This window comes from Xenopus tropicalis, chromosome 1, assembly GCF_000004195.4.
Source record: "Xenopus tropicalis strain Nigerian chromosome 1, UCB_Xtro_10.0, whole genome shotgun sequence".
NCBI lineage: Eukaryota > Metazoa > Chordata > Amphibia > Anura > Pipidae > Xenopus > Xenopus tropicalis.
Genome location: NC_030677.2, coordinates 137464503 through 137482642, shown reverse-complemented (window position 1 = coordinate 137482642; position 18140 = coordinate 137464503). Strand labels below are relative to the sequence as shown.

At 37.3% G+C, this 18140-nt stretch overlaps 1 protein-coding gene across 1 annotated transcript in view; it reads left to right on the top strand.

Moving 5' to 3' along the window:
• The window catches only part of mfsd14bl (major facilitator superfamily domain containing 14B like), a 36264-nt gene extending 18585 nt beyond the window's left edge, over positions 1-17679 (top strand). The window contains 9 exon segments of the mRNA NM_001142061.1: positions 4312-4439; positions 7060-7174; positions 7393-7611; positions 7738-7851; positions 8828-8899; positions 9668-9780; positions 11782-11879; positions 14305-14459; positions 14577-17679. Of these exon segments, the coding sequence (NP_001135533.1) occupies positions 4312-4439; positions 7060-7174; positions 7393-7611; positions 7738-7851; positions 8828-8899; positions 9668-9780; positions 11782-11879; positions 14305-14459; positions 14577-14792 (1230 nt within the window). The 3' untranslated portion in view covers positions 14793-17679.
• Positions 17680-18140: the final 461 nt, after the last annotated feature.

Below are 18140 nucleotides of genomic sequence, written 5' to 3'. Positions count from 1 at the left end.
CTTGGGGGAAGTACTTTGGGTCTTCCCTTCTGCCCTGACACAAGATAGAGAGCAGCAAAAGGCGCAAGCTGCATAAGGGCCCTATTCTGTGCTCTCAGGCAGGTGGTAAGGACAGGGCTGGAGCATGCCGCCTGATGCTCCTCCCTGCAAAAAGCATCAGAAGCCTGGGCTTAGTAAGTGACGGGTCTTTTATAGCTTTAGTGTCTAATTTAGTTTTGGCATGCAAAGAGATAAGACCACAGAATGGACACAACAAAAATATTAGTTCTGTTGGTGGGAAACATCAAATGTTGCCTTGACTTCAGTGACACGGCACATGGGGCACCCCATGTTGGAACTGACAGGTGGCTGCTTTTGGAGTCAGTGACATGAGGCACAGGTGGTGTTGGGTGGTGCCTGCTGTTTTACCAGCAGTCCAAAAACACCAACTAAATCTTAGACTATTAGCACATGGGGCGTTCAGAGCTCAGTTATCCTATTATGGAATATAATAGCAATTAAAACACTTCCTTGTGTGTTGCTGCTTTCCGTTTATATGAATGTCGGCTTCGGAGTGACTGAAGTTTCGACTCTTGTGATTATCCTTTAACCCGTTGTTTTTTTTTTTTTTTCTCAACCAACTGTTATGCTGCCATACACGTGGCGATCTAGCGATGGTCGCACGAAACATCGTCAGATCTGCCACACACAGTCAGGGCTGAAACGGCAGATAAGGAGGTTGAAACAATAGGATTTCTACCTCCTTCTGCCGATTCAGCCCTGACGGCAGATTCTGGTCAGGCGCCTTCTATGGCGCCCGATCAAAATTTTCTAACCTGGCCGATCGGCGAGTCGTCCGATATCAGCAGCTTCCTGCAATATCGGTCGACTCGCCGACATGCCATACACCCACCGAATATCGTACAAAACGATGTTTCGTACGATAGTATCGGTGCGTGTATGGCCAGCTTTAAGAGTTAGGCATTCCAAATCAAAGGTTTGAGCTGGTACTAGGGATGCAACAAATTCAAAATTCAGTTTGGTATGTCGCAGAATCCAAGCCTTTTTTCAGCAGTTCGTTGTAACCTACTTACTTAGTTCTGTAGGGAGGACACTAGAAGAACATTTTAAAGATGCTGTACATTATCATCAGGAAAAGCAGGAAAGTGCAAAGGCATGGTGGACTTTAACTAAGTAATATTTTGACTTTAAAGCTCTAGACTGAGGAGTGGCAGAGGTATCCTAACTGCACATAGAAAGTTTGAATTGCTTGACTTCTTCTTTAAAAATGAAGACGTGACAGAGTATTATAGCCTATTGTTGTCTGCTCGCATGTTTCCTGGCTGTGGTTTTTGTCTGTTTCTGTAAAAGGTGGAGGGAGATGTATATAGTTTCATATCCTCAGATAAAAAAAATAACTACTTGTGACTATATATATATGGCCTGATACATTTTTAAAATGACTTAAATAAAGAATCTTGATTTTTATTTTTAAAGGTTCCTGGAGTGCACCTGTTTTTTTCCTGATTTTTTGGATAACCTTGCGTAATCTGGTAGCACCCAGGTCATTCGGTCTGTTGGTGTGCTGAAAACCTATGGATTGTGTGTGTGTGTATATACACATATATATACATAAAATATATATATTCAGAATTTTCAGCAAGTGCTTTTCTGCTTGCCGAAAATATCCGCCCTACGCCTCATCTGGCATTAGCCTTAATTTCACAGCCTTCTGTGCTGCTTCATAGAGGATTTTGGGAGGGATATACTCTCCTTCTATGATTTTCCCAACCATGCTACACAGGTTAGAGGGATACTGTGTTGAGGAGGAAAACTTTCATTTCTACCCAGTAGAGCTTAAAGGACAAGGCAACGCAAAATATAATTTTTTGCCTAATAAAAGAAAACAAAATTCTAAGCAGCTTTGCAATTTACATTTATTACAAATTTGTAATGATTTTTGAGTTATGTGTATATATAACTGCTATTAAAAGCAGTGTTTGCCGGTCTTTTTCTATTCTCTGCCCTGGTGCCTCTGTAACACAAGGCAGCAGACTGACAGACTTGACTTGCTGCAACACTGTTTAAAAAGTAACAACCAGGAGTTCAGCAAATGCTGCTTTCAATAGCAATTACATCTACAAATAACTTTTAAAGTGCTACCAAATTTTAATTATTTCATATTGGAAAATTGCTTAGAATTATGCTTTCTTTTATTATGCAATTTTTTGGGGTTGACATGCCCTTTAAGTGGGTGGGGAACTTAAGGACACAAATAGTAGTTTAATAAGTTCTTCCATTCACACTGGTAAGGGCACTTGTCCATGTGTCCCAAGACTGTATCAGGCACCCTTCTAGTGCTCCAAGAGTTAAGGTGGCCATAGACAGGGCGATTCTAGCTGCTGATATCGGTCCTTTAGACTGATTTTGCAGCTTACCTCCCAGTGCTCCCAGTGTCTAGGCACAAATGATGGGCCTGCCCGACCGACATTTGGCCTGAAATCGGCCAGATCTCGATCGGGCAAGTTTGAATTTTCAGCGGATCTGGGACAGCATTGGCTTGTTAATGCGGTCCCCAAACTGATAGGCGCCTATACCTGCCGTTCTAACTCGATCGTTTGACCAATTAGTCCAATATCGCCCACCTGTAGGTGGGGATATCGTGAGAAGACCTCGCCAAGCGAGCGGATCTTACTGTGTATGGCCACCTTTCAGCTTTCAGTTCAGCTTGACAGAGTATCCTACAGAGCATAATAGGGATAGAATGTTAGAGGTAAGGAACCACAGTAGGACAATGAATTGGCCCTAACTTAACAATATTTTTCTAAAAAGTAAGCTATGATTAAGATTTCAGGAATTTAGTCATTTTTTCTGAATAACAACATGACAAGGAGCATGTGGCAACCATGTGAAGGATACAGAGGTTAGGCAAGACAAACTGTGGGCCGTGTAATAATTTTTACAGAAAGCAGAAGAAATAATGGGAATTAAAGCAATTTTTGTTCTTGACATTTCTGTGGAATTGCAGTTTTCATCCTGGGATTTTTTTCTAAATATAAATATGGAGAGGGCCTCCTCAGCACCAAATGCCTTTTACTACAACTTGTAAATGACTTGACAGTCAACAAACAGCTACTCTATATAAAGTATCCCTTCTCTATGTGCTCTGTAGCTATATCTCTTCTCTGTATTCTCTGTAGTGCTCACTTTGGAGTACTGGAGAACAAAACTTTACAGGATGTTGTTTGGTGTTACTGCCCCTTTAACACAGAAAAGAAAGTATTTTGCTGTAAATACGTCAGAAGCAATCTTTTTAAAGATCAATTTTACTTCAACAAAAACATTTCCAGTTGCTTATTATTTTTTAAGAATGCCTAATGAATTTAATCCAGATGGTTTCAGTGCATTTACCTAGTATCCGACTTTGGTTAAAGCTCATAATTGTTTGTAGAACAAAGGCAAGTGGAAAAAGAATTTAAAGATCAGTTTTAATCATCCTGGCTACTAGCAAAACAATATATCACTTTAAAAATATGCATTGCCCTTTGTGGGTGTAATAATGCCAGTACGTGCCTGATTATGTCTTCTGCCACTCAGTGTACTTGGATCTCTCCCTCTGTCTGCACACAAAAAGATTATTCAACCCAAAAAAAGTTAATGTGCATTGTATATGCTGAAATATATGCAGTATGGTGGACAAGCACTGGCGTTTTTAGCAGATAAATGCCAAATCCACAACTAGTCCACTTAGTCTGTAAATGAGTAGATATGAAGATCCAAATTTCTGACTTTAAAGACAGGATTTAATATTATGCACGTAATGCTACTGTAGTGGTATGCTGACAAATGGATTAATAATTAACTTTTTTGGAAGTGAAATCCAGAAAAAGGTATGTGGTTCAATGCCTCTTTAAACAGCAGTGCTTGGTTAAAGCTGGCCATACACGTGGCGATCTCACGATGTTTCGTACGACCGTCGGTCGCACGAAACATCGTCAGATCCGCCACACACCATTCAGGGCTGAATCGGCAGGTAAGGAGGTAGAAACAATAGGATTTCTACCTCCTTCTGCCGATTCAGCTCTGAAGGGAGAATTTTGGTCAGGCGCCTTCTATGGCGCCCGATCAAAATTTTCTAACTTGGCCGATCGGCGAGCCGACCGATTTCAGCAGCTTCCTGCGATATCGGTCGGCTCGCTGACATGCCATACACGCACCGATTATCGTACGAAACGAGGTTTCGTACGATAATATCGGTGCGTGTATGGCCACCTTAAGACTAAGGGCTTTTAAAGTGTTTTATTAACTACATTTTCCTTTTTCTTTCTTTAGGGCTTCTTATCATTTATGTGTGCTCCGCTAATAGGTGCTTTATCAGATGTTTATGGAAGAAAGTCTTTCCTTCTGCTGACTGTTTTCTTTACTTGCTTCCCAATCCCCTTAATGAGGATAAGTCCTTGGTAAGTGGTCGATACCTGTTCTTGTATCATATAGCCACAGGTGGGTGTAGCCAATATTCTAACATTATACATATCCCCATTTAAAAATTCATAAATATACTCTATAGTTCAAATGGGCAGATAAGTTTTTGTGCAAAAAAAGTTTGTCATAATTCTTCACTGTAATTTTAAGAGCAATCTATAAAAGTTAACCCACTTAAACACGTAAACATAGGACTAGTTTTGTCATTTGAGATAAATACCTGTACCTTAAAACACACATTTCATAACAAGTAAGCCTTAATGCTATCTGCAGTAACTCCCTGGAAATTGACACACTAAGCTGTTGTAAGCAAACATATACAGTAAATCTGTCAAGCAAAACCATTAGCTAATTTGCCTTAGCTTGAGTTTTTTTTCATGATTTTCCAGCCCATGGACATTTATGGCCCATTGCTTATATTGTAATGTGCACAGTTGGTTCCCTGATGTATGGTATCTTTCCCATTTTCAACAAATAATTCTACATTGGAGTATCTAAACATCTTTTGGAGGCCTGGTTTGGTTAATGTGTTCATTTTAAATGAGGTTTTACCTACTTAAAGTGGTTGTTCACCTTTGAATTAACTTTTAGTATGATGTAGACCAGTGATCCCCAACCAGTAGCTCAGAAGCAACATGTTGCTCACCAACCCCTTGGATATTGCTCTGAGTGCTCCCAAACCAGGTAATATTTTTTTGAATTAATGACTTGGTGGCAAGTTTTGAATTTACTACCAAATAAAGCCCCCTGTAAGCTGATAGTGTGCATAGAGGCTACCTAATAGCCAATCTTAGCCCTTATGTGGCACCTCCATGAATTTTAATAATGCTTGTGTTGCTCTCCAAGTCCAAATACACGGGCCGATTCTAGCTGCCGATATCGGTCCCTTAAACCGAGTGTAGGGGCATTAACGAAGGTTCTGCCCGACCAATATCTGCCCTGAAATCAGCCAGATATCGATCAGGTAGGTTGAAAAATGTAGTCGGATCAGGGAGCCGATGCGGTCCCCGATCCGACTTCGCCTATACCCTTCGTTCTAATTCGATAGTTTGGCCCCTGGGCCAAACGACCGAATTAGCCTGGATTCGCCAGATATCACCCATCCGTAGGTGGGGGATGTCGGGAGAAGATCTGCTCGCTTGGCGACATCGCCAAGCGAGCGGATCTGAAGGTGTATGGCCACCTTAACAAAGGTTGGAGATCCCTAATGTAGAGAGTAATATTCTGAGACAATTTGCAGTTGGTCTTCATTTTTTATTATTTGTGTTTTTTTAGTTGTGTTTTTCATTTTAAGTTCAAGAGCTCTGCAGTTTGAGGTTTCAGCAGGTATTTGGTTGCTAGGGTCCATGTTACCTTAGCAACCAGGGAGTGGTTTGGATGAAAGACTGGTATATGAATAGGAGAAGGACTAAAAAGCAAAATAATTAATAAAAAGTAACAACAACTGTAGCCTCACAGAGCAATAGTTTTTTTTGGCTGCCGGGGTCAGTGACCCCCATTTATAAGCTGCAAAGCGAAGAAGGCAGCAAATAATTCTGAATCTATAAAAAATAAAAATTGAAGACCAATTGAAAATTTGCTTAGAATTGGCCATTCTCTAACATACTAAAAGTTAACTTTAGGCTAATGCCAGACGAGGCGTAGGGCGGATATTTTCGGCAAGCGGAAAAGCGCTTGCTGAAAATTCTGCCCTACACCTCCTACATGTGCCTGCACCCGAATGAATAAGATACGCAAAGTCTCGCATTTTCATGCGTATATTGGCTACATGTGCCTGCACCCGAGTGTATCTCATTCATTCGGGTGCAGGCACATGTAGCAGGCGTAAGGCGGAATTTTCAGCAAGCGCTTTTCCGCTTGCCGAAAATATGGCCTCGTCTGACATCAGCCTAAAGGTTTAATTAAGGATTTGCAAACCGTATTAAATATTTGCTGTTCTTTTCAGACACCTTTTACAAGTGAAAAGTCATCTGGAAATGAATCTGTAACAGAGCAGTCAAGGTGCACCTCTGACCCATGTGGGGCATTATTAATGATATGATTGACCCTTAGTTTAAATCAAGTAGCAGAATTCTTGCTGATATGGTTTTGATGGTGCTGTTTATAATTATGAACACCCAACATTACATTACTTTAATCCATAGTTCACCTTAAAATGAATTATTATATAATTTATTGGGTTTCATAAGGGGTCTTATGCAGAGCGTCAATTTTTAATTCTACGGTCAGCAACCCCCAAGTCTAATAATTCAAAAACATGAAAAACGAATATGCAATGAAGTTGCAGTATTTTATCTTTTTTGAATACAAAATAGTCGATAACAAAGAGAATTAAAAATAGATTTTAAAATACGAGCACTGATTAAGAAATTGCTAAGAATGGGAGAATCTTCCCCTTCAATCCTGGGTCTCCACATGTTGCCAGACTAATTTCCCAGCATTTTTTATCTGTAATTGCTTTCTGGTGAGGGTTAATAATTAGGGCTCTCCACTTTTGTTTAGCAGACCAACATTTATATACTGTATATTTAATCATTTTGTAGGTGAGCAAAATGACTTAAGCTAGCATTTATTGTTTTTTCTGTCATTGTTTCACAGGTGGTACTTTGCTATGATCTCTGTATCCGGTGCATTCTCTGTTACTTTCTCAGTAATTTTTGCCTATGTTGCAGACATCACTCAAGAACATGAACGGAGCACTGCTTATGGCCTGGTGAGAAACAGCGAGAGTAACTTGATTTGCCTGTTTGCAAATAATGTGTACATGTTCTACAGGCAGAACTAGACCAATCATTTGTCCCCTGCTTCTTAACCTATTTCTGTGCATGAAATATAAATTACCTTGCAGTATCAGTTTCCAGCAACAACTTTTATTTATTTTAAGCTAAATGTTTCCAAAAAAAAAAATTTTTTTTTATTTTTCCATTCAAGGTATCTGCTACATTTGCAGCAAGTTTAGTGACCAGTCCAGCAATTGGGGCCTACATCTCTGAATTTTATGGTGACAACCTTGTGGTCCTTGTAGCCACAGTTGTGGCACTCTTAGATATTTGTTTCATCTTGCTAGCTGTGCCAGAATCTCTTCGTGAGAAAATGAGACCAACAACTTGGGGAGCGCCTATCTCGTGGGAACAAGCTGACCCATTTGCTGTAAGAAACTCATTATCTAGATTCACTGCTATATATATATCAAGTTTTGTCTTTTCTTTGTAACCCTGAATACAGCTGTCTTTTACAGTAGTCTTTATTGCAGTTCTTTTTCTTTGTCTCTTTCAGTCTCTGAAAAAAATTGGAAAAGACACTACAGTTCTTCTAATTTGTATAACAGTATTCTTGTCCTACTTGCCAGAAGCAGGGCAGTATTCCAGCTTTTTTCTCTATCTAAGACAGGTGAGTGATTTAAACACATATCTGCCAGTAAGTTTATGTATTATACACACTTTGTCTATAATATAATTTTTATTTAATAATCAGGTATATTTTTTGTGCATTAAAACCTGTTATTCATCCTGGCACCCAATAGGTTACTACATGAGTTTGCACTGTCATTAGCATTAGCAAATATTACATAATGGATGAAGTGACAGAGACTGATTTATTTCCCTGTAACTATGCAAATGCACTAGCAAAAGTGTGGGGAATTTAGCAGTTCTTTTGTTTTGGTCATATAAGTACAGGTATGGGACCTGTTATCCAGAATGCTCGGGACCTGGAGTTTTCCGGATAAGGGATTTTTCGTAATTTGAATCTCCATAACCCAATAGGCTTGGGTTGCCTCAAATAAGGATTAATTATATCTTAGTTAGTACAAGGTACTGTTTTATTACATGAAAAAAGGAAATAATTTTTAAAAATTAAAATGATTTGCTTAAAATGGAGTCTATGGAAGGTGGCCTTTCCATAATTTGGAACTTTCTGGATAATGGGTTTCCAGATAAGAGATCCCATACCTGTAATACTTTTATACACAAGAGGTTGCAGCATTTGGGACAAAAAATAGCTGTAAGTTCTTGAGGGAAGTCATTTACTTAATTCTTTGTAACCAAAATGTATTTTGTTTATGAAATTTTTAAATTAAAGTTAATGTGTGTATGTATGTATACATAAACCTTTTATGAAGCATGTGTTGATAATACAGTGAAACATCACCTTTTACACTACTTTTAAGTCTTTTCTCTTCCCTAATTCCCTTTTGGTCCCATAAATATATAACGCATAATCCATTTCCAGGATTTTTCACCATTATTTTCTGATCTTTTAAAAAACGTAAAATGGGGGTTCTATTTTATATTAACCCTTACACTTCTTCTTTGCAAAATTTTGATATAAGTGTAACTTAAAAATATTAAAATATAATTTCTTGCAGATCATTGGCTTTAATTCAGGTAGTATTGCAGCATTCATTGCAGTTGTGGGAATTCTCTCCATTGTAGCCCAGGTATGTTTTTTTTCCATTATTATGTTAATTTTTTTTCTGTATGAGATAAAATATGTAGCTCCTTCTTTTTCAAAAACTGAAGGCCACGATATGAATCCATTTGCTGTTGAGGAAGTGTTGTTTCATTGGTTTTCTTTTCTTGTACATTGTATAAAGTTATTTTTTTTATATTCTTCACTGGCTATATTTAAAGGAGACATCATTGGGCCCCTGCACAGGCCCCCACCTCAAAAGCTGATACCATCTGCACAGCTGGCTTAGTGCCTGACTCATTTTTGTTTTGTGATGCTGATTGCTGCACAGAAGCATGTGCAATAGAATATGATATGGTCCAGGCTGTGAGGGGGCATGATCTTGGTTAGTGCCAGAGAACCAGGCAGTGAAAACAAAGCAACTGAACATGTCAGCCCCCCAGTGTTTTGTTATTGAGTTTCATTTTACTTTAGGATAACTATAACTGTTTTGTGTAATCTATAAAAAAAAAAAAATCTTTCCTAAAGCAAGTAATTTAGCAATTTCCTTTCATATGTATACATTTAAGGAAGTCAAATAAATTGGCACACTTCCCAGTAATTGTATCTTTCCTTCTCCTTATACAAATAAAGTGTTTTTTGATTATTGTAAATTTGAATATATCTAAAAATAACAGATAATTATTTTTAGATATATTTAGTTTTATCATCAGTTTTAAAAAAGGGTAAAAGTCATTCTTATTTTGCCAGGAATCGTAAGTAAAATTATATTATCATGATCCATTCTGTTTTACAGACTGTATTGCTGAGTATACTAATGCGGTCAATTGGAAATAAGAATACTGTACTCCTTGGCCTAGGTTTTCAAATGTTCCAGTTGGCTTGGTATGGATTTGGCTCACAACCTTGGTAAGGACTTCTACTAAATACAGAACTACTAAAGTTTAGAAGTTGTAGGTATTGACTCATAAGGTGCACCCTCCTTAGCCAGGGCAGCCTGTGTTTATCCTTTGCAGTATCTTTAATCCAACAGTTCATGTGCCAAGTGCAGGCTTAACAATAAATATATTTCCTTTTTAATGGAATCAAAAACAAAGTGTGAAGGTGACGTGATAGGAGAATGTAGTTTCCAGACAAAGGTTTCTTTTTACTTATCAGACTATTTCAAGAGGAACCACTTCATCCAAGTGTCCGTGAACTCGTTCTTTTGCCGTGCTGCTTGGGTCAACAACTCTTCTAATTACATTTGTCTTATTAACCTAATCTTCTAATAACATGGATGTAGCCGATTTCCACGTTGTTGGTATAAGTAGTTTTAGTGGCATTTAATCAATGCCTTTCTAAAGTCAATACAGTGGTATTTGTGTCCTCTTGTGTTACCAAGAGTAACAGCACTCGGGAGGGGGGTATACTGCAACCCTGTATAAGAGAACATAGAGGTAGAATCATTTGCCAGTATGGTGTAAATAATGGACAGTCACAAAAGATTTGTAGGAGGGTGCCAGTTTACCAGTTACATCACCAGCAAATATTGCTAGCATTTGGATACATTTTATTGAGGTCTATAAGGTGTATAATACCATCTTGAAAGGAGTTTGTAGTTGAGCTAGCATTTCAAGCTATGTACTAGATTGGCTATCCCTTTTTTATATGTCTCTTTCCCCCAGGATTTAATAAATGCTAGTTTCTTGATGTCATTGGAACAAATCTGCAAGCCATATATAGTTTAAAATTGTATACTTGGGAAGAATAGTAATCTGCTTTTTCCTTCACTTATAGGGTAAACTTTTCCAGGATGTACCATATTGCTTTGTTGTGTACAAGCTTACAAAGCATGCAAGCTGTATATTTCTTGGATTCTAAAAACAGTTAAAAACATTATGAATTGCTATACCAAGTCTTACTATTATTGGAAAGCTTAGATGTAAACACAGTATCTGCTTCAGTAATAGAGAGTATAATGTTTTGGTTAAAACAGCACCAATGTTTGTAGTTGTCCATGAACTTCATTTTTAAGTACACGTATTGGTCCAAAAACCTGTTATCCATAAAGCTCCCTATTACATCTCCAATAGGGTCTTTAAGCAAATAATTTAGAAATTATTTCCTTTTTCTTTGTAGTAATAAAACAGTACCTTGTACTTGATCCCAACTAAGATATAATGAATCCTTATTGGAGGCAAAACAATTCTGTTGGGTATAATTTTTAAATGTTCTTTAGAAGACTTAAGGTATGGAGATCCAAATTATGAAAAGATCCCTTATTCATAAAGCCCCAGGTCCCAAACATTCCAGATATATCTGTTATATCTGTGTTAGGTCCTATACTTAGGATCACTTGTGGCATATAAATATTAAGTCAGTATATGTACTCAGTTGTGTTTAACTCTTGTATTAAAATATAGAAATCTAATTCCATAGCATATTTATTCATTTGTTCAAGATGAAACAGCAATACTTTACTCCAGTGGTCTGCTTAGTACTCCAGATGGTTATCATTTGTAAACTGCATAGAGTCTTATTTTATCTTGGGGATTTCATAATCTTAAAACCTGGCTTTAAGAAAAAGTAAGTAAATTTCAGGAAGCACTTGATAACTTCATACAGATTTTTCAGTGTCTAGTACGAGACAAGATGGTAACTTCTACAATTAACTTGCATTTCATGAATAAGTAAATAGTTCATTTAGCATATCAACAACAAAGTCCTACAAAGAGACAGCATATGTATAGTGCATCTCTAAAGGGGACATGCACATGTGTGCCTTTGGGAAATGCATGTTGCATTATAGATAATGAGTTTAAATATAGCAAAGTCTGTTTTAGAAATCTAAGTATAGCAATTGATTTGAGCACTTCTTATGTATTATATTGTCATTGGTATAGTTAAAGGTTTCTCTTTGTCTTGCAGGATGATGTGGGCTGCTGGAGCTGTTGCAGCAATGTCAAGTATCACATTCCCTGCAGTGAGTGCCCTTATTTCACGTAATGCTGAATCAGATCAACAAGGTGAGTTAAAGGGTAAAATGTGCTTTGTCTGGGTAAGCTTTTTGTCATTTCATTAGAGTATTTATCTGTCAAAACAGAGGCCCAAAAATAATATAAAAAATATACAATCTCTTATGTATATAACTTTTCTCACTGACTGCTGTAAACTTTAGTCCTTTAACCAAATATCTTTTATTTGCCTAATGAATAAAGTGGATAATAAAATACTAATAATAATACAATGTAATTCTAAGCAACTTATTTGTAAATGTTACTGCAATTGATAGCAGTATTTGTTTATTTCTTTTCGTTCTCTGGTTGTGACTTAAAACGATGTAGCAAATTCTGTTCTCCTCCTGGTTTGTTAAAGGAACAGGAACACCAAAAAATAAAAATGTTTTTAAGTAATCATAATACAATGCACTGTTGCCCTGCACTGGTAAAATTTGCACATTTGCTTCAGAAACACTTCTATAGTTATATAAAAAGCTGCTGTGTAGCCATGGGGGCAGCCATTCAAGCTGGAAAAAGGAGAAAAGGCACAGGTTACATAGCAGATAATAGATAAAACACCATTGTATTGTACAGAACTTATCTGTTATCTGCTATGTAACCTGTGCCTTTTGTCTTTTAAATGGCTGCCCCCATGGCTACACAGCAGCTTCATTTACAAAACTATAGTAATGTTTCTAAAGCAAACACACCAGTTGCATCAGTGCAGGGCAACAGTACATTATACCGTAGCTCCTTTTATACACTTTTGTATAAAAGAAATTCCAATATAATGTACTGCTGCCCTGCACTGGTACAACTGGTGTGTTTGCCTCAGAAACACTACTATGGTTTATATAAAGAATGCAGCTGTGTAGCCACGGGGGCAGCCATTTGAAGGAGAAAAGGCACAGGCACATAGCAGATAACAGATAAAACACTATTGTATTCTACAGAGCTTATCTGTTATCTGCTATGTAACCTTTGCCTTTACTCCTTTTTTCCAGCTTGAATGGCTGCCCCATGGCTACACAGCAGCTTATTTATATAAACTATAGTAGAGTTACTGTAGCAAACACACAACTTTTACCAGTGCAAGACAACAGTACATTATATTTAATTTACTTTAAAACTCTTTAATTTTTTGGTGTTACTGTTCCTTTAATGAATTGGGTTCCATTTCATTGTTTCAGAAGTCAGAGCCACTATTGCACAGTGTGTAAATAGTCAGGCAGGTATTGCTTTAACTATCAATAATAATCAAAAATAACTTTTAAAAATAATTTAGGGCCCTGACACACAAAGAATAGTGTATACTAATAAAAAAGCATATTTTTATGATAATGGTTTATTTAGATGAGGCAAGGTTTAGATGAAACAAGCCCCCCTCCCTTCCCCCAGCAGTTGCCCATGTCTTTGGCTTATAAATAAAGGAGGAGTTCGTTATACAGGTGTTCTGTAAATTTAAGTACTGTTTTTAAGTAATTATTTCTAGTGCATTAACTTAATGCACAACACAACAGGCATTGCAACAGAATCTTTACAGACTCTGCATCTAATTGTCAGTCATGTTATAATATCAGCCTTTTGTAAATTTGTTAACAATGAAGTGTGCCTGTCTACTAATATAAAAAAGGTGTGCTTTAGTATGCCACAGTCATACACAAAATTATCTTGCATAATAAATTGATACCTTGTCAGGGATTGCCTTAATTTCAGTCTTACTGACTGCACCATTTGTCCTTCCAAGTATAGAGGCTAACCAGTAATGTATGCTACTTGCTTTATGGGTTGTGTAATTTTATGTAAAAGATGTCATTTCAGAGTCCTTCCAGCTGTTAAAAATGAAGGGCCATTTCTTTGAGGTGGCACATAAATCTGTTACTTGGTTCTGCTTCTATAAACTTATTTTTTAATGACTCTTGAATCAAACATCTTTCTAAAAATATATTATAAGAAGCTATTGACAGGTTATAATACCAGCACTAGGTATATACTAGTTAGACCTTCTTGGGGAACTGCTTGTTGTAAATGATACTTCCTCTTTGAAGGACACATTCACCTTATATATAAAAACGTTTACTGTTTACCTGTTTATTTATGTTTTCTAAATAAGGTTTTTTGTTTTTTTTACATGCTCAATAATGTTAAAATTAATAAGGAATAAAATATTGAAATAAGAAAAACCTAACAAAAACCTAACCTTTTCTGGTACGCTCATGTAAAAAACACAGACGTGATTAAACTTTATGGACGGTTTTTGCCGCTGCAAAAGTTGAAGTGCTTATTTTTTTTCCTGGTATGGATAAAAACTTAGTCTAAAGTAAATTGCCAACAACACTTGCTTTGACTACGGAATTTGTGCAGATATCAAGTTTCATCTTACAACATATATGCCTATTACTTAATATTATCCTCTACTCACCACTCACTTTTTGTTCCCTTCCCCATACAGGTGTTGCTCAAGGTATGGTAACTGGTATTCGAGGACTATGCAATGGTCTGGGTCCAGCGCTGTATGGATTTGTCTTTTTCCTCTTTCATGTGGAGCTTAATGGAATAGTACCAGTGCCTAGTTCAGACAAACCTGAAAATGATCTAAGTGATTCTGTAAGTAGGATGTTAAAACTTAATTATGTTTATGCTAAAGCCTATAGCTAAAACAAATTTATTCTAGCTGTACAAAAGGACACTATGTATTAAACCTTTTTTCTCCTTAATTTACAGACATCGGTTATCCCTGGTCCCCCATTCTTATTTGGTGCGTGTGCTGTTCTTCTCGCCTTCTTGGTTGCCTTATTCATACCTGAACACAGCAGCCATTCATCCAAAAATACTAGCGGTGGGAAGCACAGCAGCATGATTAGCAGTACTCAAACTAGTAATTCGGGTCGAGGGAGTGATGAGGATATAGAACCCCTGTTGCAGGACAGCAGCGTGTGAACATTGTTTTTTTTCTTGTTTGCAAAAGTTCCATGAAGTGAAAACTAAAAGAATGTACCAGGCTCAGTTACAGAAAATGCTAAAGTAATTTTTTTTTTTTTTTTAAACTGGATCCATTTTTAAATGGAGACTGGCATTATTTTTGTCTTCATTCTTGTATAAAATACCAGTTTACTACCAATGCGGTGAATAGGAGCTTGCATGGGTAGCCAAAATCTCCAGCAGGTCAAGCAGCTAAAGGTTTGAGATTTGAAATTTTTTTTTTTTTTTTAATCTTGGTTTGGTCTATTTTTGCTACCTCAGACCATGTCATTGCATTATATTTTGTCTGGTGAAGAAAACTAGATGTTGCAGTGACAGAATATCAGTCTCAGAAGGGTACCATATGCAAAATGAGCCGGTGTTGACTACACCTTTCAGTGCCTGCATTCAGATTTTTAGTAGAAAGATGGGTTAAAGACTTGGTACTGTCTTTCTTGCTGCTCAGTTTGAGGAACTGTCTTCTGCAGAAACCATTCCTGTGATTAAAATACAACTAAGAATTTCCAAACCAAAATCATCAGACATCCAGCTTATCTTTAGTCTGCATTAATGGAAGCAGCAAGTCATTTTTTATTAATGCTGATGCCACTATTTAGCAAAGAAAGCTCGGTAACTAATATATTATTTTTTAGTGATAGAGTATGCCATATACATCAGTTTTCCATTCTCCCTCTGAACACCATCCATCCATGTGCCTCCAGCCTCCTTTGTTAGGATAATAGCCCTGCATTTGAGAAGAATAGCGCATGACTCTGAAACTACTCGGTGTGCATGCAAGACTGCCAGACTGGGTGCATGTAGGATTTCACTGGCAGGGAAGGGCACATAATGAAACGTTAATAGACTGTGTAGCCGCAACCAAAATCTAACATGCATTGGGCTGCTGTAAAGATCTGCACTGGTTTGATTCATTGGTCTTACAACCTGCATATATCTGCCTGTTGGTGATCATTACCTGCATTACCTATGCACCAGTGGCTCAATCCAAAACCAGCTTTTTTTTCCACATGTCATCAGGGAGGTAGAGGAGAAAAAAAGAAGAGGATAGGCCTCAGTATTGGAAAGCTAGAGCTGGATACATTGACCGATATGACCTTAAATATATGAAACCTAACCCACACTCTGCATCAGCAGTTATGAAAACATTGCCAGTCTTACTTCTGCACGAGAAAGTTAAGCAACCTACCGAACTGACAAATGTTACATGGCTCCAAAAACATTCTTCATTTATTATCATAGGTGCAGGTTTGCTTTAGTACCAAGCCCCAATAACCAGTCAAATATTTGCTTTCATAATTCTAACTGTGCTAGTCTGATGAAAGCAAATGTTTGATTCTTATGGGTTCCTGCACATATGCAGAGTTAAATGCAAGTCAGTTAAAAAGGGTTACTGAGCACAGGGCATTTCACAGCACTTCTTGTGCTTTACAGGAAGAAAAAAATGGTTACTATGTTTGTTTTTTATAGGTACCAAAAACAGCAAAATGCTTGGCAAGCCAGCTAGCATCGACTCACGTCTCTCAGCGAAGGCATAAATGCTGTAGCATATCCCCAACAGCTCTTGCTGCTCACTGGTAAAGCAGTGGGTTCCAAGTCACTAACCCCTGGCCACAGCCAGTGCTGCCTGGCTTAGCTTTAGGCTAGTGGCACACAGGACTGGTTTTCCACCCATGTAGAAACAAACACACACAGAAAAGTTAATGTGCTTCCATTCTCTCACAGCTGGATTACAGCACAAAAAACATAATTATATACATTTTCACACCAATATCTGCTACCTGTGAATTCACAGGCTGATGCAGTATCCTTGAGTGCCCTTCTATGCAGGTGGAGAAACTGCTCTATGTGCCACTAGCCTTACACCCATATGTAGTATAAGGCCCAATGTTTGTTAAGGATAGCAATAACCCATAGAAACTAATATGTTTGCATTAAAACAGGTGATCAGTAAATGCTACCTGCTGATTGGTTGCTATGGGTTACGGCTCCTGGACAAACTTAGTGCCATTTATTACATAACCCCACTTGTTTCTAAATACTGAAACATGTTGAATCAAATGTCTACAACTGTGTTGCTGCCCATTCAACCATAGTCTAGGACTGTGCAGGAACTGAGTTACTTTATTTCTGTTAAATGTTTTTCCTTGCAGTGCAAAAACATTGTAAATAATGCCCTCTCATTGAGTAGAACCCAGCCTTAATTCTGTTACAAATCATAGCCTACATATCATATGTTCTTCCTTCATTATGTTAAAAGAAAAAAAAAAGTTTGTGCAGATTGTGATAGATGGGTTTAGGCAAACGTCAGTGCTCCGACTGCTGTGCCATTGCAGCTCAGAGAATCTGAAGTAGAGCTGGTGAGCAGTGCCAGAAGTTCTGGCTTATAATACCAGGAGTGCAAGTTAGCTATATTCAGTGCTATATTATTCTTGTTAAATGATTTGCAGTTTTATTTCTCCACACTAAAACATTAATCATTGAGCATCTGAAAAAGGAAAAAAAAAATCAGACATACGTGTATTTTTCTGGTGTAGACATAAATCATTAAAAGACAGCTGATAACTGAGCACGGCTTTTAATGTTTTATATGTAGATATTTGTAAGAAACTTACTTTTCCTTAAAGAAAGGCTGTGTATATCTTGTATTTATAATTGTAACAAGATTCTTGACTGAAAATATACTGCTTTTATATAAAGGATTATCTATGACAGAAAAGGATTTTCTTTTCTTAATATATATATTTTGAAATGTTATACCCTCAACAGAGATAACATACATTTTGTAATATGCATCTGGTTTTTATGTTAACAGACTTCATAAAGCATAATAAATGGACAAATTATACTCATTTGTGCAATCAAGTGTCTTTTCAACATATCACAGCACATTGGATAATGCACGAAGCCTTTGTTTTGGAAAATCTTCACTGTGTGTAATGGATAGTCTGAGGGCCACATTCTCTATGGTGTGTCATTGAAAGGGACCCCAGATGTCTGTACCCGCTTCTAATTAGTGCAGTTTTCTGTTCCCTCTGGTGTTCATAACACTTACATATTGTTATGTGGAACTTTTCCACAGTATGTCATCTGGTCTTTGCAGCATATAACTGTAAAACTTAAAAAGTAAAAAAATGGCAGACCCCTGAAAGTGAGAGTAAGCAGTGAAACTTGTTAGTATTGGATGTAAGGGTTAAAAGATAGAAAAGAAAAGATTCATATTAGGAATTACAATACCACTAATCTACTCTTTACACCTACCAGTGTGTATCAGGTTATTGCTGTGTCTAAAACATAAATGGTTATTCC